At 39.0% G+C, this 24,530-nt stretch overlaps 1 protein-coding gene across 1 annotated transcript in view; it reads right to left on the reverse strand.

The window, feature by feature from the left end:
- LOC133607461 (vascular endothelial zinc finger 1-like) overlaps window positions 1–24,530 on the reverse strand; it is a 51,083-nt gene that overhangs the window by 8,115 nt on the left and 18,438 nt on the right. Inside the window, exon 2 of the mRNA XM_061962100.1 lies at window positions 4,255–5,003. Coding sequence (XP_061818084.1) covers window positions 4,255–5,003 — 749 coding nt within the window. The remainder of the gene's footprint in view (window positions 1–4,254; window positions 5,004–24,530) is intronic.

Below are 24,530 nucleotides of genomic sequence, written 5' to 3' on the forward strand. Positions count from 1 at the left end.
ATACTGATGTGGTGTGCTTGCATGATAATGAGGGGCTCTGCCCATTCCTTAAAAGTTGAGTCAGTGGCAGTTGATTCTCCATGATCAATCATGCGTGATTTAGTTTGGCCTACTTTCAAGAAGCACCACACTGAGATGGTAAAGCATTATATTGTACACTTGTTTACTCTCAGTAAAGTGGCAGTTGACAGATACAATTCAAAGCTTAATTTTTTTTCTTACATAAACATATCGAGAATAATAATGTCGTGCGAGTTTAGATGGCGGTTTTCTGTAAATGTCCCGTGCTAAATTTGCACAGCATCTCTCTCAAGATTAAGAGGAAAATGTAAGCCACAACGTTAGTTCAACTTCATTAATACTGCAGGGCAGTTGGAAAGTTGTACGTCGAACAAAAACAAAGCATATTTATTACTGAATGACCTTCAAGAATAAATTGCGATTTTGTCAATGAACACTGAAAAACTTTTGTTGTTTGACCTTAAATAAAAAGGTGACTGCTGAACTGAAGGTGATTAGCATTATTGTATTATGGCTTTCTTGTCTTATTCTAAACTGAGTTTGTGTATGAACACTTTGGAATGCTTGTGCTGTCACGCATATTGCTTCAAAAATATATAAACCCACGAAAGACGATGGGTTTATAAGTCTGTCCATTGTTTAATTAAAGTGATGTTCACTTTTCAGTTCTTTGCCTGCAGACCTTTAACAGTGAATCCCCAGTGTTCATAAAACTCAGTTTGGCGTGGATCCACCACTGACAGCTGGATATTTCTGGTGACGCTGAGAGCTGCATCATGTTAGCGGGGAGACTAAAGGCGACCGTGTTGGCTCCCGCTTCCAAACCGGAAAGCTCCATTCGTCTGGAATTTGCTTGATTGCTTATACATACAAATGAGGAGTCATGTGGAAGCTTTTCAGTGGTGCTAGGAAGCAGATATTTCTGCCACATTCAGTGGGACGGATACAAGTGAGTCTAGACAGTGCATGGCAACAAATCGAACTAAGTGGTAGTGACTCAGTGGCCTTTTCTCCACTGCCCATTTTGGCTTTCCAGAATGCAGATGAATGCCTTGCCCACGTCACTGGGCTGGAAGCATGCCTGAAGCAAGTGGATCACATAGCAGAGTGTTACTGTAACCGTGTAACACAGGCTAACGCCATGGTATGATCAATATTCCTTTCTTACTAGAAGAACCGTGACTATGTGAAGAGACTCGGGCTGTCTCCATGGTCAGAGGGTGGCCATAGCACATCCAAGCTCTGAAACACTGATTCTATGCAATAGAAAACCTTAACCCCACAAATGTTTGTGTAATGTTTGTCTGGTCATTACAAAACTTGTAATCTCATAGCCAAGTGATCCAGATGTTAATATTAACCCAGGATGCTTAACGATTAATTTGATTAGAAAAAAAAGCTTTGATTTATATTGTCTTGTTTCGAATAATTTTTTAATGAGTGTAACTAATAAAAAAATATAAAATGCCCGAAAGGAGCCCAGAGCTTTAAATACACAGACATTGTTTTTTTGTATGGCAGCTGCAATAGAGCGCACATGAGGGCAGTGTTGTGCGAGTGATTTGTATGGCAGCGAACAGTGTAGGGTTTTTACTATTATTAATAAACACACAAGTGCAGCTGGGATAGGCTGCAGCACCCCCGCGACCCCAAGAGGGACAAGTGGTAGAAAATGGATGGATGGATGGATGTTAAAAGCGCAATTTCAATGTTGATGGTAGACCTGGGCGATATATCGATTTTATGGATACATTTCAGTTTTTTGTGGCAGACGATATAGAAAATAAAAAACTTGATGTTTTTTCTCCTCTGCTTGGACATACTTTTTGCCCCAAGAGCTATCATAGCTTCCACTCTTCTCCTTATTTCCTTAGCAGAGATTCACACACCTAGCAAAACATGGCTTATTCCAACACTAACAAGAGCAAGATGTTTGTTCCAAAGAAAAGAAAAGTGTTGTCAGTAGTTGTTTAGATTTGCAGCAACAGGCGTGGAGCAAATTATTGCACACTGCAAAAAAGGGAGCAGTACAACACACTAATTCCAGCATCTAAAACAGAAGCAACCAACTAACTGCGGGAAATACAACTCTTTATGAGGCGGACAAGACCGCAACAACAAACAAAATGAGACTGTCGCTAAAAACAGCTTACTGTGGTGGAATCATTTACACAAGGTATGTATGATGATACCTTGTATGATAAGAAAGAAGCACAATTGAAAACATTCACTACAGCAGTCGCTCTGCACATCACCATTGTGGCGCATGCACAATAAAAAAGCCTGCGATTATCTACTTACTGAAACTGTACTTATTTATTGGCATACAATGTATCGTAAATTCTGAAATATAAGCTGCTACTTTTTCCCCTAGACTTTGAACCCTGCAGCCTGTAAGACAGTGTGGCTAGTTTATGGATTTTTCATGTGCGCTCAAAAGTCAGAAAAAATGCGGTATGATACTCCATTTTAATTACTGAAGTATTTTATCCCAGACAGAAGTTTTAAGTTCTCATTTAGTTAATCTCAATGTTGGAGATGATTTGTTTTGCATGGAATGTGCAATGCTATCTTTTTTTAACAGAAGTAATTTTTTAAAGTTTATTTAAAAAAGCGGCAGCATGAACTTATTTCAGCAACTGAAACCAAAGCCTCCAGCCGAATGTGGGAAATGCAACCGAACAAGACCGCAACAACAACAAAAACTCTGATTAAAACGCATCTTACTAGGATTAAATAATTTACACCAGGTATCCATGTATGATAAGAAAGAAGCAAAATGCACAGAATGATCACTAAAGCAGTCTCTCTGCACACCGCCATGATGTGTGAATGAAAAAGCCTGCCTTTATCCACTTACTAAAACTATTAGCTAGTCTTCTCAAAGTTTTATTTGATTATTCATTTGCATACAGTGTATAATAATACTAAATTTTTATTTAAAGAAGTATTTTATTCAAGACAGAAATGTTAAGTTTTCACATTATTAATGTCAATGTTTGAGATTATTATTTATTTGCATGCAATGTGCAATGCTACATTTTTGTTAACATAAGTCTCTCCAGAGAGTGGTGAGGACGGCGGAAAAGATCATCAGGACTCCTCTTCCTCCTATCCAGGAGATTGCAAAAAGCCGCTGCCTGACCAGGGCTCAGAAAATCTGCAAAGACTCCTCCCACCCCCACCAAGGGCTGTTTTCACTGCTGGACTCTAGAAAGAGGTTCCGCAGCCTCCGAAGCAGAACCTCCAGGTTCTGTAACAGCTTCTTCCCTCAAGCCGTAAGACTCTTGAACGCATCATAATTAAATTATCCCCTCAACTCCCCCCAAAATGGATTAACTCGCTGGAATAAAAAAAGACAATAAAACATACATCCATAAACGTGGACGCATGTGAAAAAGTGCAATATATTTATCTGTACAGTAATCTATTTATTTATTTATATATATTTATATATATTTATTTATTTTATATATATATTTATATATATTTATTTATTTATATATGCACCTTATTGCTTTTTTATCCTGCACTACCATGAACTTATGTAACGAAATTTCGTTCTTATCTGTGCTGTAAAGTTCAAATTTGAATGACAATAAAAAGGAAGTCTAAGTCTAAGTCTATTTTATTCACGGAAGTATTGCTTACAAAGGAAACTCTTAATTTAGTTCTTTGAAAATGATTCCATAAAAAGTACACATTTACATCTTGTCTAAAAAGAACAACATTATTCAAATTAGAATTTGCCCAGAGTAGCATGCAGTTTATGCAGTGTCATTTCAACCTACTAGTTTTGATCAAAGAAAAACAAGTTTTGAATTATTTCTGTCATTTATATTCAATGGTTTCTTTAAAAAATAAGGGGCTAAAATGTGGGAAAAAATCATAAATTGAAATTTTGTGTGACAATATCTCAGATTTTTTTTTAGGTCATATCGCCCAGGCCTAGTGTGTTTTATTCGATTAATCGAAGAAAATTGATCGATTACTAGGTGCAGCCCTACTAGGATGTAAAAGCTTTAAAAAGTTACTGTCGGAACCAACATTGCTTTTGTTTCTTTCTGAAACCACCCAAGCTTTGGGCAGCTTGCATCCTTATCGGTCTTTTTGGAAACATATACAATGCTGTTATGCTTTCCTCATTTTGCTCTGATGAGTTGAATACCGTAAAATAACACATTGACCAAAGTGCAAACGATAGTGCTGAAGATTGGAATAATGTAGTCTTACCTGGAAAAACCTTTCCCACAGACGGAGCACACATAGGGCTTAATAATGCCACCATCATGAGAGCGAACATGGTAGGTCATCCGGTCCTTCCTTTTGAACCGTTGATGGCAGATGGGGCACTCAAAGGGCTTTTCATCCGAATGGGAGAGCTTGTGGCGATTCAGGTGGTAAACATCGCGGAAGGCCTTGCCACACATCTCACACCCGTGGTTCTTCTTGACAGGTTTGGCAGGTTTCTTGGGGACAGTCTGATGTTGCATGTTGCCCATTACAGACGACGTCATGATGCTTGCGCCTGACGACACAGATGTAGTCGCTGTGGAAAGGATCCCTGCTGCTGTAGAGATGTAGGAAGGATTCCCGTTGTTGTCTCGCGTCATCGTGGAGATCATTGGGACCATGGTAGGGGCCGTCTGAGCAGTCTTCTTTGGCCGTGACACCATTTTGATACCTGTGTGGCTGGACTCATGGCGTCGTAGGTGGTAGCTGTCACGGAAAGCCTTGTTACAGTACCCACAAACAAACGGCGTTTTGCCTTTGTGCTCCTTCTTTATCCCATGCAGTGGCCGTACACCCCCTCCACTGGCCACATTGTCTTTAAGGAGATCTGCAGCATTGGTTGGGGCTTTGTGTTCTATTTGGATGGGCAGGATAGGCTTTTGGTCGATTGGTTCAGTCCCTGCATTAAGAAGAGGCAATAGGCTGTTCTGGGCCACCTGGTGCTGGTGGTGGAGGGCTTCATTGGCCTGCTGTTGGAAAAAAAACAGAGAACAATATATATTTTAGAGGCCAAAATGCTCAATGGTAGTTCCAGTAAATGTTAGGTGACCAGTCTTTTTTAAGTGTTATCAAATACTGCAATCAAGGCCAAATATCAGAATAAGCAGTCGGATAGATAGAGAGATAAAATGCAGTGCAATTGAGGTCTGTTAAAAATGGTTTCACGTTGCCCAAGTAGCAATGTTTTACAGTTCAATGAATCTACAGTGGTACCTCCATTTACGCGTAATTTGAGATATGAGCTGTCTCTGTTTTTTGTTTTGCATTAGGTTGTGAGCGTTATTCTAGTTATTAATTGGTAATTGCAGGGTTTCCCCTACATGTATCTAATCGTGGCGCGGCGCCATGGCTATACATTAACAAATTAATGTAATATTAAATGCCATGGTAAACCATGATCATCAAAATTATAACACAAAGACATGACATACCTCACTTTGAGTTTGTATTACATTAGTTTCACATTAGAAGTTGAATTGCTGCCATGAATTACCGTTTGCATGATATCATTTTTTTCCAATCCAAAGAGGTTCATTAGGTCTTCAAAAAATTATGAAATTTGTTATTCTTAAAGCCAGACCTGTGTGTTTACTTCCATACCTAACCGTCAGGTACTTGCAGCCGAAACCGTCAGGTACGGAAGTAAACACAGAGGTCTGGCTAAAAGAATAACACATTGCATTATTTTTTTTAGTTTCCCCTTCACATTCCTTAGGAGCTATCCAATACACTGAAAACAGTCCAACTCTATTTTACACGCAAAATGTTAACGACACAGACAAAGTGTGTGAGAAGAATAGTTGACAGAATGTTGATTTTGGAAGTGGAATGGTCTTTAATGTAGCCAACACATGTAGCACGACACCAAATACAAAATAATTCAAATACTGGTTTAAAAAAAGGATCCAATTATGACCCTGCCGATTCACCCTTTGACTGAAGCAAGGCCTTCTAAGCAGAAATCAGCATAGCTTGCTGCCAAAAAGGCTCTAAGGAGCAGGCCATTATTTTTGTGATCCAACAACTACACAATTGCAGGTCAGTAAAGGATGAAAGCACATACATTAAAAAAAAATATTATAACAATATGGAATGTGGCACAGAAAGTCATTGGTAGGGATGGCTACAGAAATTCTGTACCATAATGGAACTAGTGCCGAGATAAGCGGTATTAACCAGATTTAAAAACCAAGCAGTTATCATTATTAGTGTCAATTAGGACAACATGTTTTTTAATGTACCCGCTTGGACATCGTTTAAGCACCAGAACAGTTTTAAAAGCTCTGACTTGGCACCAATATAACATGTACATATTACCCAACTCCACACCAAATGTCACACTTGACTTTTATTTCAGTTTCTTTTAAAAACTTTGATCCTGATCTTGACTGGTTGACTAGTTTCTTTTTTGCATGCAGGTATCCATACTCGGATATTAATGTGAAGTGCACAGTATTTGGAATTTTGCCTATTATTCACAATCCCTATGTAAGACAAAAACACGTTGTATTTTACAAATTAGAATAAATAAAAAAAGAAACAAGTATGTAGGCCTTGGCTGATAACAAAATTTGTTCGATGATATACTGACCTACAAATTATTGCCGATAAACTATATTATTACCTAACCATAATTTTTTTCAGACCAAATTAACCACTGATGTAATAATAATAATAATAATAATGCATGTATATGTTTTAAAAGGCAATACGCTTGTATTTCTTTGTATTTTAACATTGTATTCGAAATGTAAACTTTTAAATCTCCAAGTTGAATAAAACAAACAAAAAATAAGAAAATATACTTTGTTATAGGGATGTCCGATAATGGCTTTTTGCCGATATCCGATATTCCGATATTGACCAAACCCTTAATTACCGATACCGATATCAACCGATACCGATATCAACCGATACCAATGTATACAGTCGTGGAATTAACACATTATTATGCTTAATTTGGACAACCAGGTATGGTGAAGATAAGGTACTTTTTAAAAAATAAATTAAAATAAAATAAGATAAATAAATTAAAAACATTTTCTTGAATAAAAAAGAAAGTAAAACAATATAAAAACAGTTACATAGAAACTAGTAATTAATGAAAATGAGTAAAATTAACTGTTAAAGGTTAGTACTATTAGTGGACCAGCAGCACGCACAATCATGTGTGCTTACGGACTGTATCCCTTGCAGACTGTATTGATATATGTTGATATATAATGTAGGAACCAGAATATTAATAACAGAAAGAAACAACCTTTTTGTGTGAATGAGTGTAAATGGGGGAGGGAGGTTTTTTGGGTTGGTGCACTAATTGTAAGTGTATGTTGTGTTTTTTATGTTGATTTAATTAAAAAAACAAAACACAAAAAAAAACCGATACCGATAAAAAAAAACGATAGATAATTTTGGACATCTCTACTTTGTTAGCAAAATTGTTCACTTAAATAAAATTCCCAACCAAAAGCAATAAAATATGTTAAGAAGGGGTTTGGGGATTGTCAAATATATACAACCAAAACAATACATAAAATGGCTAAAATGACTCACTAGTGACGGTGGCAGAGAAGAGGACTGTGGAAAAACTAGTGAGCATCACGGATGATGTCAGTCACCCTCTGCATACCGTTATCAGTAGCCAGAAAAGCCTGTTCAGTGCTAGACTGCTTCATCCCAAGTGCAGGACTAATAGGCTCAAAAACTCTTTTGTCCCACACGCCATCAGACTATACAACTCCTCTCTGGGGGGTAGAGGGGGTACTAGGATGACAGGGGATGCAAAACAATGACATATACCCCCATTATTTATTATTTACTTTTTAAATTATATCTCAACTCTGTACACTGCTGCTGGAATTTTAATTTTCCTGAGGGAACTCTCCTGAAGGAATCAATAAAGTACTATCTATCTATCTAAATAAAGTATTGACAAAGCTGCACTTCAACATTAAACAGTAGCAGTAACAGTAGGGCTGAGCGATATGGACGAAAAAGTATATCCTGATATAGTTTTGCTTAAACTCGATATTCAATAAATATCTTGATATATTTTTCGGTGAAAATATACATATAAATATATTAATTTTTGAGCGATATTCACTGAAATTAAAGTGAATGACAACTGTACTATAAACAGTCAGTGGGCATTTTATTAACCCAGTTAGCCAAGATGGGCATTTACAGCACAGAAAAAATACTGTTTAAGTAGTACAGAATTGTATAACATAAAATAGAAACATATTACACATGTATCAAATTAAGATAAAAAATACATTTGCAGGCAGACACTTTTTAATTCCCAGTCGACAATGTGATGGACTGTCACACACGTACGGTTCAGAGGTCCTACTAGAAGTGGTCCGCGCAAAGTAAGTGACTTTACTTAATTGTGCGGCTATGATCTTCCTCACTTCGTCGTACATTTCGCTTGAATATTCTCTTTTCCGACTCTCGTCGTCATTTGGGATGTCTGTTGTGATTTCCCTTCCTGGTTCCATGACCCGCTCTATCTTGCCTCGGATTGGCCTGTCCCTAATGTTTTTCCCTACTCTTAACCAATCGTGACTCATCATTTTAAACCAACCAACCAATCATGGATTTTCTTATACGTGAACCAACCAATCATTGATCTTTACCGTATACTTTGTCCCCTGCCTGTGGAGTTGCACTAGTCCAGTTCTCTTTCTCTTCTCCCTCTCTCTTCTTTTGTTGCATGTAGCTTAGCTAACCGCTACATGGGTCTAAAAATAGCTAAGCTACGGAAATCGATTTGTTTAAAAAGTGGCAAAGCTACTGCAAAATGTTGTTAAGCTATGTAGCTGGTGGTGTCACTGCTGGTGGCACAGTCAGGCTCCATATTTGCTTGTGTGTTGTTGTTGTGGGTCAGTGCAGTGGGGGGGGAGACGACAAGCACCGCTTGGAAGGGGCAAGGGCAGGGATTTAATAGCCCATGGAGTATTGCAGGGGAGAACAAGGAACACAACAAATAAGCGGCTTTTTTAATTTATTTTAACGTGAAAAAAGTTATATCGATATTACGATATTTTCTCAATTTATATCTTGTTTAAAAATATATCGATATGTAAGCGGTAGGAAATGGATGGATGGATGGATGGATATCTTACAAACTTGATATTTTGCCCAGCCATAATGTAGGCATAGGTAAAGTTGTACATTACTTAACTGACAATCAAGGTGGGACATTTTTAAACTAAAGTGCAGAGTAACAATATAAACACTACAGTATAAGCAGATGTAATAAGAGGTCATATGAAAACAAAACTTAAGTCTGGCAGATTCGGAGTGAGGAACACCAACATGACAAATGTCTGTCACACGTTTGCAGCACTTTTAAAATGGCCAGTTTTCAAAATAATTAAAAATTAGCATGTCTTTGGCGATGTATTCAACCACACCAGTGAGTGCAAAACAGTTTGCACGGTTTGGTTTGCGCTCACCTTGCACACCAAACGCAGAGTGAGTGTGGACTGTCGGGTGGTTGTGTTTCAAGTGGGCGTGCAAGTTTGTTGTATTCGCGCACATTCGGCTAACTGGGCTAAAACTAAAATATCCCCACACTGTGGCATTTGGATTTGTGATCATTCTGTCCGTTTTCGCTATTACATGGGTTGCGAGGGCTCACTTGTTTCACCGTGTGATGCTTGCGGTCCAGCGGTGCCGCCTCGCTGCAGAGTCAAAGACACTTAATGAAGAACAAGAGAATTCACCCACTTCTTTTCATTCTGCTATGGCACAAATGCATGCAGCTGCTGAAACCAATGAAAAGTGTGAATGCTCTTGAAGCACGCGATTTATCCACACTGGAAAATTTACAGACTTAATTTAATTTCCATTTAATTGGCTTATCGATTATCGGCCCAGGCCTACAAGTACGATGTGGCTAACACTGTAGCTAACGGAAACACTCTATCTAGCGATGTTGTTATTATAAGTGCTAACATTAATGAGCAACTTTTAGCGGCATCGTGATCACAGAGCGCTAGTTTATTATTATCAACATCATCATCAGACTCAAGGTCCATACAAAAAAAACATACAACACTCAATACACAAAACCAGATCACTCATCAATGAACAGTGCTAAACAAGACAATCATCTGACTCTCACCTTACAGAACAGCTCACTTGCACTACACCATCTCATGCAATCATTGTAAGCAACCAGCAGCTTATGAATGCTCGCTTTCTCAAATTTACACCATAAATGGGGCAGTATAGAGCGGGATACAATATGCCCTAAAGAGATAGATCTTCACTTGGTCTGGGCACATGTTAAATTTCCTTCTCAGCAAGTTTGCCTGACCATATAGGACTCGGCACTCTATTAATATCATCATCAGTTAATTGATCTGTGATGAAATGGGCGAAGTATTTTGTTTTACTACAGAAAATCAACATTTGTCCTGTTATATACAAATTTGGAAATGTGTGCTTTCTATCCTCTTTAGTGCGGCATAGCATAACAATAGTCTTTGTGAATTAAACAATATATCATGGGTGAGCATATACTCAGACAAATATTGAGCAGTTGTTGCAATCTAGCACTGCTGGGGAAAAAAAAATTACTAAATCGTCAACATACATGAGATGGTTTAAAAGAGTGTTTCCAATTAGACAGCCTGTTCTACTTGTATAGCGCTTTGACACTATTTCCACATTCACACACACATTCACACACTGATGGCGAGAGCTGCCATGCAAGGCCCTAACCATGACTCATTAGGAGCAAGGGTGAAGTGTCTTGCTCAAGGACACAACGGACGTGACGAGGTTGGTAGTAGGTGGGGATTGAACCAGGAACCCTCAGGTTGCAGGCAAAGCCACTCTTCCAACCGCGTCACACCGTCCCCAAAAAAAGGGCTGGAGAAAGTAGTCCCCCGGCAGATGCCATTACTAACACAAAAGCAGTCGGAAACGCCGTTTCCCCCTCTAACCTGCATGCTCTGGTTAGCATACCAATGCGCAAGTATTCTTATGATGTTACTAAACACACCCCTGTGACTCAGCTTAAGAAACAACATTTTGTGATTGACTAGATGAAAAGCCTTCGAGGCATCTATCAAGCCGATTAGTACTGAGGATTTTTGTCTTCTATAGAGATCAACGACCTCTTTTAGAGCATAAACACGTACGTCCGTACCATGATTAGAGTTAAATACAAATTGGTTATGTGTGATGGATACTAATTCACATAGATGGTCCAATTGGATCTTTTCTAGAATTTTGGAAACCACACTGGCTAGTGCAATAGGCCTATAGTTGTCCATGCTCCCAATCTTGCCTGCTTTATCCTTGATGACAGGGACAAGAGTGACGGACAACATAGAATCTGGCAGCAGCCCGTGGGTCATAAGACAAGTAAAACAGATGGCCAGGAGAGTAGAAACCCTCGGGCTAGCAAGGTTTAGGTGTTCTGCAGTGGTTTGGTCTGAGCCACATGCTTTGTCATTATCGAGTTGTGTTATTGCCTGATAGACTTAATTTGTTGTACCGGTAATCATAACCGGTCATCATTATGGTCAATATTACCGAGTCGACTATGTTGGGGTCACTTTTAACACAAATAACTCAAAATAATGTTGCTTCCACATATTGGCTATATTATCAGTTCCAGAAACACCCACTGAAGCGCAGGGAAATTATCCCATGCACCTATTAAGAGACTTCGTCTCTTTCCAGAAACCTTGTACATTATTACTGAAGATTTTTTCTGCCATAGAATCAACTCCGAGGACCTGCTTATTTTTCCGTACATAACGAAAAGCGTATTTATACTTAGCATTGGTTATTTTTTTAAGATCCAAGAAAGGCCCTTGCCTAGGCCGACCAACCCTAACCCAGGTTTTATACGCCTCCTTGGCCTCGGCATGATTTGCAGCAACATACCTATTCTAGCCTGGCTTAATATTGTTTGCCTTATGAGAGTATGTACAGGTAAAAGCCAGTAAATTAGAATATTTTGAAAAACTTGATTTATTTCAGTAATTGCATTCAAAAGGTGTAACTTGTACATTATATTTATTCATTGCACACAGACTGATGCATTCAAATGTTTATTTCATTTAATTTTGATGATTTGAAGTGGCAACAAATGAAAATCCAAAATTCCGTGTGTCACAAAATTAGAATATTACTTAAGGCTAATACAAAAAAGGGATTTTTAGAAATGTTGGCCAACTGAAAAGTATGAAAATGAAAAATATGAGCATGTACAATACTCAATACTTGGTTGGAGCTCCTTTTGCCTCAATTACTGCGTTAATGCGGCGTGGCATGGAGTCGATGAGTTTCTGGCACTGCTCAGGTGTTATGAGAGCCCAGGTTGCTCTGATAGTGGCCTTCAACTCTTCTGCGTTTTTGGGTCTGGCATTCTGCATCTTCCTTTTCACAATACCCCACAGATTTTCTATGGGGCTAAGGTCAGGGGAGTTGGCGGGCCAATTTAGAACAGAAATACCATGGTCTGTAAACCAGGCACAGGTAGATTTTGCGCTGTGTGCAGGCGCCAAGTCCTGTTGGAACTTGAAATCTCCATCTCCATAGAGCAGGTCAGCAGCAGGAAGCATGAAGTGCTCTAAAACTTGCTGGTAGACGGCTGCGTTGACCCTGGATCTCAGGAAACAGAGTGGACCGACACCAGCAGATGACATGGCACCCCAAACCATCACTGATGGTGGAAACTTTACACTAGACTTCAGGCAACGTGGATCCTGTGCCTCTCCTGTCTTCCTCCAGACTCTGGGACCTCGATTTCCAAAGGAAATGCAACATTTGCATGGTTGGGTGATGGTTTGGGGTGCCATGTCATCTGCTGGTGTCGGTCCACTCTGTTTCCTGAGATCCAGGGTCAACGCAGCAGTCTACCAGCAAGTTTTAGAGCACTTCATGTTTCCTGCTGCTGACCTGCTCTATGGAGATGGAGATTTCAAGTTCCAACTGGACTTGGCGCCTGCACACAGCGCAAAATCTACCCGTGCCTGGTTTACGGACGATGGTATTTCTGTTCTAAATTGGCCCGCCAACTCCCCTGACCTTAGCCCCTCCCCTGACCTTAGCCCCATAGAAAATCTGTGGGGTATTGTGAAAAGGAAGATGCAGAATGCCAGACCCAAAAACGCAGAAGAGTTGAAGGCCACTATCAGAGCAACCTGGGCTCTCATAACACCTGAGCAGTGCCAGAAACTCATCGACTCCATGCCACGCCGCATTAACGCAGTAATTGAGGCAAAAGGAGCTCCAACCAAGTATTGAGTATTGTACATGCTCATATTTTTCATTTTCATACTTTTCAGTTGGCCAACATTTCTAAAAATCCCTTTTTTGTATTAGCCTTAAGTAATATTCTAATTTTGTGACACACGGAATTTTGGATTTTCATTTGTTGCCACTTCAAATCATCAAAATTAAATGAAATAAACATTTGAATGCATCAGTCTGTGTGCAATGAATAAATATAATGTACAAGTTACACCTTTTGAATGCAATTACTGAAATAAATCAAGTTTTTCAAAATATTCTAATTTACTGGCTTTTACCTGTATAGTAAGGTCTACTGGCCTCCAATACAGCTGCCACAATACAATCATACATACCACATAAGTCTTCACGGTGAAAAGACTTCATTACAGTTTACATCTGAACACACGATGGCACATCTTGGTAAGTGTACATCAGCCAAAAGGACATCAGTTCCCCTATAATATGTAATAATGTCCTCATTTGAGTTTATGCCACTCTAGTTTAGCCTTAAAGGCACCGGTGTTCTCATGGGTCACCTCAGGCAGACGATCCACATCAAGAGATGACATAATGATGACACAATAATTTACTGTTTTGGTTTGAACCCTGCTAAAACTGTACAATCTCGGCAGAAAGCTTGTGTTGTCGTCCAGCACACTTTCCTGGTTAAATTAAAAAAAAATTAATCATAATAAAAAGGTACATGATCTGACAGTGACATATCATACATTATCTGCATTGATTGCGGGGTGGCATGAGCATCAGCGGTGCTAATGCAATGGTCTAGCCACGATATAGAATGCCAGGCCTCACTTATTTTGGAATTTCCAGAAGCTTAAAGCATTTGTCTGGATTGTAGGGCTGGGCCGATAATACGATAACAATATATATTGCGATAGACAATCGATATAAACATAAAACGCATTCGATAAAATATTCGATATATTTTTATATTGTTTGGTCGGAAGAAACCAGAAATTATCTTGCGCTTTGGGAATACAGGAAGTGTCACTGAGCAAAGGGAAGGACACACTAACAGCCAATCAGTTAACAGTATTGACTGAGCAATGTGAGGGACACGCTAACAGCCAACCACGTAACACTATCAACTACAACTGATATCGTTTTTGGCCATATTCCCAGCCCTACTGGATAGTATACGATTGTTGCATTCCAAATTGGAACATATGTTCTGAAAACCTAGCACACCTATCTCTGAGGTTGGCATTCATGTCACCACCACATAAACACACGCACAGTGGTTGTCAATAACAAAATAATTTAATAAAGCCGATTTACTCAAATATTCATACTCATTTTGTCGGTATTCTTACGGCATGTACACATTCAAGATAATAGTTAAACCGTGTCACTACATCATGGTCTGGTGTAAATTTAATTATAAATACACTCACCAACTTTGTGCGCAGCACCTTTATATTTCCTTGTGCTCTAATACTAACAATAGGTTTATGTGTAATCCTCCGAACAGGTTTGCCATTGCGCTGTTTGAATAGACCGAGCAGTCCCTCTTGAATTCTCCTCAGGTGTCGGTGCTCGCCCCGCTCGGCAACATGGCTCCATTTCGGCGAGTTTTCCATCGATGTACGCATGGCCATTGCACTGGGCCCAGCTCCACCGCTCAGGTTAATCTCCATACACGCAGCAGGGACCGAGAAGATATTGGAATCCGCTGCGGCCCAGGAAGCTGGGATGCCCACGGAAGCAGCCACCCTCTTGCCTTTGTCCGCCAATGCATTTTGCGCCGGAGCTATCCTTGCTGCCTGCGTATCTAGTTAACTCCTGGCCATTCTCTCCGCCATGACCCGGCTTCAGTCTATGCTCCAGGGCAGCAACTTTGGGGTCAAAGGAAGAGGCAACCGTCCGTAAATCCTCAACTTCAACCTGGACCTTCACTACGCACCGTAAAGCACTAACTTCACTGTGAAGACGTTCCATCTTGGAGAGCAGGTTGGAAATGTCCAAGTTGTTGTATGACACAGATGGAAACTCATCCAGGTAATGAGGGATGAATCACGGATCTTTTCCCACACATTCGTTCAATATTTTAAGGCAACAATTCACAATATTAGCGTATTTCTTGCTGCCTTTGTGAGCTACAGTATACACATGTGTTTGATGTCAGGATAGAAATAAAACAATATATTTTTGGATGTATCAATCCACTCCGAGTCAGAATTGCTTGAGGGAAAAAAAGACTAGTTTGTCCTGGCTCATGGTTTTGTTTTTAACAGCCAGAAATGTAAGAAATTCATCCTCAACAATTATTTCGCCATTGGTTGTTTCATAAATTGTGGCTTTAGTTAGAGCCCGATTACAACCCAGAACTGATGTCTCATGACGCTTGTTCTCATGTATCCCCAAGTCTTTGTATTGACATACTGAGCCAGTGAGCTCCTGCACCACCACTGAGTTGGCAAAGGTTAATTCTAGTTTATAAATCATGCCTCTCGCCTGTACAGTAGAACGTTGTGGCCATAAACCGAGAAGTTGGTCAACTTTGACATCCAACTTTAACCCGGAAATGGCAAGAAAGACACAAAAACGCGGTCGCTATCTTTTTTTTTTTCAACCTGCGTGAGGAGTATACTATACAATACCAACAATTACGATCAATCTAAACCAGAAGGTATTAACATCCCACCAGTCGGCATCCCAGTGAGAGCAGACGTACGATAAATGTTTGTTTTTTATGTTCATAGTTTGTATTTCTTGTTTGGCACTTAGCAATACTGCTATATGATGCCTTGTGTTTCGCTAAAGCTGAATTTGTTTAGCACACAGCTTCTAAAACTTGTAGCTCATCTAGGCCTGGGCTGATAAATTGTGCTTGACAATATATTGACCTACAAATTATTGGCGATAAACAATATTATTGCTATTATTTCATGAGACCAAATTAAGCATTGATGTAATGATAATATATAATAATAATGCATGTGTATCCTTTTAAATGCAATAAACTTGAATTTCTTGTATATTTTAACATTGTAATTAGAATGAAAACATTTAACTCACCAAGTCAAATAAATCAAACAAATAATAAAATATACTTTGCTAGCAACATTTTGCACTAGGACTCAAATCACAACCAAATGCAATAAATATGATAAGGGAGTGGGGGGCTCAAATATACACAACTAAAACAAATAAAATGGATAAATAAAGTATTGACAAACAAACTTGCACTACATTACTGAACATGTAGGCATAGAAAGTTGTAAATTTCTCAACTGACGATCAAGTTAGGACGTTTTTAAACAAAGTGGAAAGTAACAATATAAACACAACAGTATAAGCAGGTATATTAACAGGTTATATGCAAACATACTTAAGTCTGGCAGATTCGGAGTGAGGAACACCGACATGACATGACAACATGACAAATGTCTGTGATGCTTCCGGGCCAGTGGCCTCGCCACAAAAAGAGTCAATAGGCCACCAAAAGTTTGGTTCCTGGAACCTTTGGTTCCTGGATCTACAGGTTCCTGTAGAAGTGTGTGGTTTGTGTTTCCACTGCATTTCACAGTTTAGGGTAGTTTATACAAATCAGGCTGCTGACGTATGGAGGAGTGGTTTAGTATATTTCTATACGGATACCATGTAAATAAACAGAAAATATTAGGTCACAGTTCTTTTATTAAAAAGTAAATAATTGAAATACAAAGCAATCATATACAAAACAATATGATTTATACAATAAAGTGTACCAATTTTTTTTAATATAAAGTCAGGCTTTTGTCAGCAATGTCTAACAGCTAGAAAGTCGTCCTCTCGGTAAATGATGAATTCATGAGTCAGGCGATTCGTTTTGGTCCATTTCAGCTGTAAATAATAATATATAAACAATAAATGTCAGGGTTTACCACACACCTACAAAATGAATACATTGGCTTTAGCTTGTTAGCATTAGCATTCTGTTCACTCGGTTGAGGCTAATAACTACACAAATAGAGTGTCACGGACTACTTTTACAATATGTAATAAAGTAAATAGTTAATATTTGATGTTATTTACCTTCGTTCCACTTGTGTCCGGCTTCCCTTTTTATCACATTTATCCAACGAAGTCAGAGTAGTAAGCAGCTGAGATCTCCGCTTTAAGCCCTTCATACTTCTCCAAAACTACGTTTAAAAGATTCTGTCCACATAGCGTCGCGTAACGAAATTAAGTTTGTAAAAAATTTTTGTTAAAAAACAATAAACTGCATATAGTTTAAAAGACTAAGGCTGAGTAAAAACACTAGATAGTTCCACTGGTCAGCGTTCTTCAGCACAAAGTTCATGCATTTCGAAAGTTGCTTTCTTTCTTCTTTCTCTTTGTTGTCAAGTTAGTAGTAATAGAAATACACAAGAAATAAGAAATAAACAAGTCGCCGTGTATATTCTAATGGTGGTCGTGTGTTTGAAAGAGAAGTTTCAGGAACGCCCCCAACCGTGTTCAACCAAACAGTAGCTTGAGCTGTTTTTGTTAGTTCAGCAGGCTAGCAGCAGCAGTTTGTCGGCTCTGACAGCAGCTCTTTTGAATCTTTCAGTGGTTTGGGTTACCTCTGCTTAATAAATAGATTGAATGTGCTTTTATAGCTGTATGTTCTTGTCAACAAACATGGTGTTGTTTGGATGGCAAGTTTGTCACTTCAATCATTGATTTGTTGATCAATATTCCCTCTGTTGTAATTGTGTTGCATGTTCGAAATAAACTGAAATTAAGTAACTAACTAACCCTCGTAGTTACTGGCGCACAATGCAGTCAAGTTTTAAGGTGGTGAAAAAAAAGTTGTCTTTTAAAAGTTACTTTAACTAAGACTTTGTTTATTCAGTGTTTTAAGACGTGATTCATTGATTGATTGATAAACTTTTATTAGTAGATTGCACAGTACAGTACATATTCCGTACAACTGACCACTAAATGGTAACACCCGAATACGTTTTTCAACTTGTTTAAGTCGGGGTCCATGTTAATCAATTCACGTGTGTGAGCTACTGAAGCTCCGCTCCCATCTGTGCATGCGGGAGGAGGAGCAGGACATGGCTCTGTAGCGCACACAGTGACACTTACGTGTCAATCACTTGCACTGGTTATTCGGCCATAAAACACTTAGGCGACCTTGAGCACTTCGCACGTTTTGTTTACGATACTGGTATATCGCCATTCGGACTAAAAATAACGGGATATCAGCTTTGGTTCCATATCGCCCAGCCTTACTGCACACTAGAGGTGGGAATCTTTGGGCAACCCACAATTGGATTACGATTCAGGGGCTACGATTCGATTGAAAATCGATTATTGATGCATCTTTAATTTATATACACTGTATATTGATGCAGTTTTACATTTCTTTTCGTTTCACTAAAAAAAACATTTATCCCTTGCAACTGTAATAAAACCAATTAATTTGGAATAAGAAACAGTAAAATGAATTCCCACATTTATCAAATTAATGAAAATGTTAGCAAAACTGGACCACAAATGCCTGATAATAAAGGCTGCAGTGAGGTGGCTTACTGCAGTCAGCAAAATTTTAGAACGGTCTGCATTACTTTATTTTTCACTAAATAAATCACTTATCGACATTTACTAATCGATTCTATAATCGCCCATGTTCGAATTGCGATGCATCTAAAAATCGATTATTTCCCCCACCTCTACTGCAGACAGAAGCTACTTGATGTGAAAAAATGACGCCAGCAAAGCTAAACGCCAATTTGTGAGGTATTTACATTATTAAAAGCTAAAATGTGAGTTAGGGTTGGGCCGATAAAACGATAATACATATTGCGATAGACACAATCTGTATCAATATAAAATGTAATCGGTAAAATATTCGATATATATATATATTTTTTTTTGGTTGGAAGAAACCAGGAATTATGAAGCAAGATTCTTTTCATGAAGTCACTCGCGCTTTGGAACCCCAGCAAACAAGAAACGGAGTGTCAGAGAGCAATGGACACGCTAACAGCCAATCAGTTAACAATATTTACTGAGAAGTGGGAGGGACACGCTCTCTCGCTGTAGATTAGCTACATCATCATGGAGTGGGAAGGGAAACTGTAATATCTTGATATAGCAACTCAATAACAAAAACTTGTCTTTAGCTGTATTGGTTTTAATGCAGAGGGTGCGGCACCATTCTGACACTTCTAATGTACTGGTTTAATGAGCAGCTTCCAAAACGACTCTATCGTGATTAACAGTTTATACAACACTGCAATCTAGTGTCTGGAATCTGCAACTACCTTAAAATCTACTTTTATTACCTTGGTTGCGCTCATCCTAACTGGCTACCAGACACCCTCTCCATTGATAAATAGCACCTTTGGTGAGTTGGAAATTGTTTTACTGTATTTATTTGTAGGCTTAAATAAGTCATAAAAAGTATCAATAATTATCGATAATCGATCAATTAAAAAAACGCATATTGTGATATAGTTTTCAGTCATTTCGCCCAGCCCTAATGTGAGTTAACTTTTCTGAGAAACTGCATTTTCAAAACTGATAGAAAAAAATGTCCACTGTAGAGGACACTGCTTCTCTGAAAGTAAAAGTTGAGAGACGCAGTAGATGTTCTCGCACAACTATTTGCACTTAAACATACATGTTTTAGTTATAACTATGATTAGAAAAGTTGGGCATTAGGTTTGTGTTCAATTACAATAAGTGTGTTTATCCTAAATGTTCTTGCCACTTCATTTTACACACTACAGCATTTTGAAGATGTTTTTGTTTTTGGACATATGCCGCAACAATGTCATACCGTAGACTTAATACTGTGATAATATCATACCATGAACTTTTGATATTGTTTCATCCCTAGTATAAATGTACAAAAGTACCACACTCAAAGCAGTTCTCTCAGTCAACAGGCCAAGGCAAGAAAACGGCGTTGTCAACCAGCGGCAAGAAAGGTGAAATGCTTGACCTTTCCCTTTGAGGTTCAATCATCCATCCAAGAAGGCCAGCCAAGAAAGAAGTTGCAAGATAGAAGGGCTGGGGCTAGGAAAGAAAAATGAACCACACAATGTCCTCCTTATGTCATCTGGCCTATTGTGAAAAACACAAATCTGAGCAGTGATGCACTAGGGCCACAGCAGGGGTGCTTTGTATGCTCATCTTCATTGATTTGGCTCATCTATTCATGAGGCAGGGGCATTGTTTATCCACACACCACTCAGCAAAACTACCCGCCAGTTCGCCCTGATACGCAAGGGAACACAGGGATACACGGAGACCGCCATCAAGCCCACCCAGCCACCCGTTTGTCCAAGCACCTGCTCACACTTGCCACCTTCCAGGATTAGACGTCATGATGCCAATGCTAACCTACCCACTGACACACCCAGGGTGGTGGCTGTGTTTGGGTTGTGTGTGTGGGCTGCCAAACAGTGCAGACGGTCGGCCTCTGTGCAGAGGTGCAGGGCCTGTAAAAGCTGCGGTGCCTCCATGCAGCTCTGACCATTTTGACACAAATGTGCTCTGACAACTGAGGCTGCTCCCTCATAAATAACATCAAAATGGAGGGAGTGTCTTGATGGCTCCGCAGGCCACTGTAGACTTGAACAGCGCTCACGGTCTGAGTCAGATTATGCGCCGTCTTTCCTCCATCTTTTGTGTCACACTATACAGCTGCTTGGCATAATCCCATTTTGACCAAAACAAAGACCATGTAAAAACTGATGCAAAAGGGGAGGCGGGACTCAAGCTGCAGAAAACACAACTTCATGTAAAATCGGATTCAGTACAAAGTCTTTGGGTTTCTTTAAATCTCTAATATTGTTAAAAATATAAAAATTTAAACAGCATATACAGCTTGTGATGTAGTCAAGGACAGTTTCCTAATCACCAGACATAACAGCCTTCAGATCATATATACATGCTACACAAGGAACAAGCAGGCTAATCACAGACATTTGCAAATAAAGCAGACAAGGTCATTATTAACATTAAAAATGTGTAATTATTTTAAGATTTAGATCAGTGGTTTCACTGCGCGATTACTGAATATATTACCTACGGACATCAACAGCTCCGTTTGTGAAGCAAAGACCCAAATGAACAGTATAGCGATACCGAGTCTTAGAAAATACTTGTACACTTGGAAGGGGTATTGATGATGTCATCGTCTAATTTGCATAATTGACCAAGATGCATTTGCATATTTTTTTTTTTTCAAAGGCTAAAAAGATTTGCTTTATTTAAAGACAAATCTTTGTAGTATCAATTATTAATAACATTTCAGCTTTTTTCCCATTACATTGTTATTTTTAATTGCACATTTTGGCTGTTTTTTTTGTTGTTGTTGCAACAATGTGTCGCAAAAAAACAGCAGGCTGTTGTAATTAATATAATATTATATGTATGGTTATAAGAGTACTATTTTATCTACAGCCAATGAGTGAACTGCATTTCTGCTGCCTTTTGACTGGCTTCTGAGCCTTGTGAGAACTTGTGTTTTTTTACAATGACGCTAAATCCCAAGGTTTACTACGGGTGTCAGAGCTGTAGTCATTAATATTCTGTATAAACAGTCTAATTCCTGTGTGTTACACAAAAAGGGGCTTCTGACAAAAGAGGCTGTATGCTTCCCTTTCTGTTAAATAGAAGCAACACCGAGTGGAATACTGGACTTGCACTTTTCAACGTACTATCATGATTTTTAAACAAGTTCTGTTGAAAAAGATAATGTGAGCTTTGGGTTAGGACACCAAACATACAAAGTTATACCAAAAACTTTGTACAGTTGAGTTTTTGTCTGTTTTATTATTATTCATTGCAGCTGATGTTTCATTTTTAGGCAATGCTGGTTCAAATAAGTAAGCATTTTTGAAAAAGTAGAGTTAAAGTGTATCTTATAGCAAACTTTACAAAGTATTTAGAAAAGACACTTCACAAATGTTACAATAATGAAGGCTTTCAGCGATCCCAACGCACACATACACAAAAGGCAGACAAAGTGACAGTATGAGGTACATGAGACAAACGTGGCCTCTGGCAAGACGCCAGATATTTAAAACAAACTGCACTGTCCATCTGTCATTGTTCCAATAGCAACGTGCTCAAAGAGGAAAGTGAGAACATCAAATGCCACCAAGAAGGTGTGGAAAAACCGTGAATACATAGTTGGGCTGCACAAAGAAAATTTAAAAAAATTACAATCTCAAGTCACACTAACAAGCTATCTAATTTGTACATGTTTTTACTTAATGAGCTGCATCATAAACACTGCAATTTTACACAAGGACTTTTGGTCATTAGTAGAGGTGAAAAAAATTATCCATTATCTGATGCATCACAATTAGAACGTGGACATTCATTAGTCGATGGACAAATGTTCCAAATATTGATTATTAACATACGTTAAAAGAAGTAATACAGGCGGTTCTAAAATGCGGAATGAATACTAATGTTCTCAAAACGTTAGTTCGAGGTTTGGTTCGCAATGGGAGAACCTTTAGCTAACATTCTTTTAACATCATGTGTTAGTGCGGACACACAAAATAGGGAGAAGGCGACGATAGGCTATGCTAGCCGCGGCGCTAAATTAGCTTAAATGTGAAGTATTGAAACAAGAACAAATGCATTGCACATCTTAAACGTCTAAGCGAGTTGCAGCGGAGTAACCATCTAAGAAGAAGAAATTAGCAGTAGATAATAAGTCAGGAGAAGTAATATCTACACAGTTCGGCCACCGGCCGGCAACACTTTCAGCCATAGATATGATGAGTAGATAGAGGAGACTTCACACGTCTTTAAGTGCAAGGTTTACGGCGACTGGGGGCAAAGTATCTGAACATGCTGTGGTTTTGGAAGGCAAGAAAATTAAATCAAAGATGTCTGCTCGCCAAATAGAGACGTTTAGTATATATTTTTTCTACTTAGCAGGCTACTATAGTTCTAATGTATCTAGCCTTCCATACATACGTACATACAAAACCCAAAATCAGTGAAGTTGGCACGTTGTGTAAATCGTAAATAAAAACAGAATACAATGATTTGCAAATCCTTTTCAACTTATGTTCAATTAAATACACTGCTAAGACAATATATTTAATGTGCAAACTGAGAAACAATTTTTTTTTTGCAAATAATCATTAAGTTAGAATTTAATGGCAGCAACACATAGCAAAAAACTTGGCACAGGGGCATTTTTACCATTGTGTTACATGGCCTTTCCTTTTAACAACACTCAGTAAACGTTTGGGAACTGAGGAGACCAATTTTTGAAGCTTTTCAGGTGGAATTCTTTCCCATTCTTGCTTGATGTACAGCTTAAGTTGTTCAACAGTCCGGGGTCTCCGTTGTGGTATTTTAGGCTTCATAATGCGCCACACATTTTCAATGGGAGAAAGATCTGGACTACAGGCAGGCCAGTCTAGTACCCGCACTACGAAGCCACGCTGTTGTAACACATGCAGAATGTGGCCTGGCATTGTCTTGCTGAAACAAGCAGGGGCGTCCATGAAAAAGACGTTGCTTGGATGGCAACATATGTTGCTCCAAAACCTGTATGTACCTTTCAGCATTAATGACGCCTTCACAGATGTGTAAGTTACCCATGCCTTGGGCACTAATACACCCCCATACCATCACAGATGCTGGCTTTTGAACTTTGCTCTTATAACAGTCCGGATGGTTCTTTTCCTCTTTGGTCCGGAGGACACAATGTCCACAGTTTCCAAAAACAATTTGAAAGGTGGACTCGACAAGACCACTTTTCCACTTTGCAGCAGTCCATCTAAGATGAGCTTGAGCCCAGCGAAGCAGGCGGCGTTTCTGGGTGTTGTTGATAAATGACTTTCGCTTTGCACAGTAGAGTTTTAACTTGCACTTACAGATGTAGCAACAAACTGTAGTTACTGACAGTGATTCTCTGAAGTGTTCCTGAGCCTATGTGGTGATATCCTTTACACACTGATGTCGGTTTTTGATACAGTACCGCCTGAGGGATCGAAGATCACAGGCATTGTCGCTTACGTGCAGTGATTTCTCCAGATTCTCCGTAGATGGTGAAATCCCTAAATTCCTTGCAATAGCTTGTTGAGAAATGTTGTTCTTAAACTGTTCAACAATTTGCTCACGCATTTGTTCACAAAGTGGTGACCCTCGCCCTATCCTTGTTTGTGAATGACTGAGCATTTCATGGAAGCTACTTTTATACCCAATCATGGCACCCACCTGTTCCCAATTAGCCTGTTCACTCATGGGATGTTCTA

The sequence above is a fragment of the Nerophis lumbriciformis genome, linkage group LG09 (assembly GCF_033978685.3).
Source record: "Nerophis lumbriciformis linkage group LG09, RoL_Nlum_v2.1, whole genome shotgun sequence".
Classification (NCBI taxonomy): Eukaryota; Metazoa; Chordata; class Actinopteri; order Syngnathiformes; family Syngnathidae; genus Nerophis; species Nerophis lumbriciformis.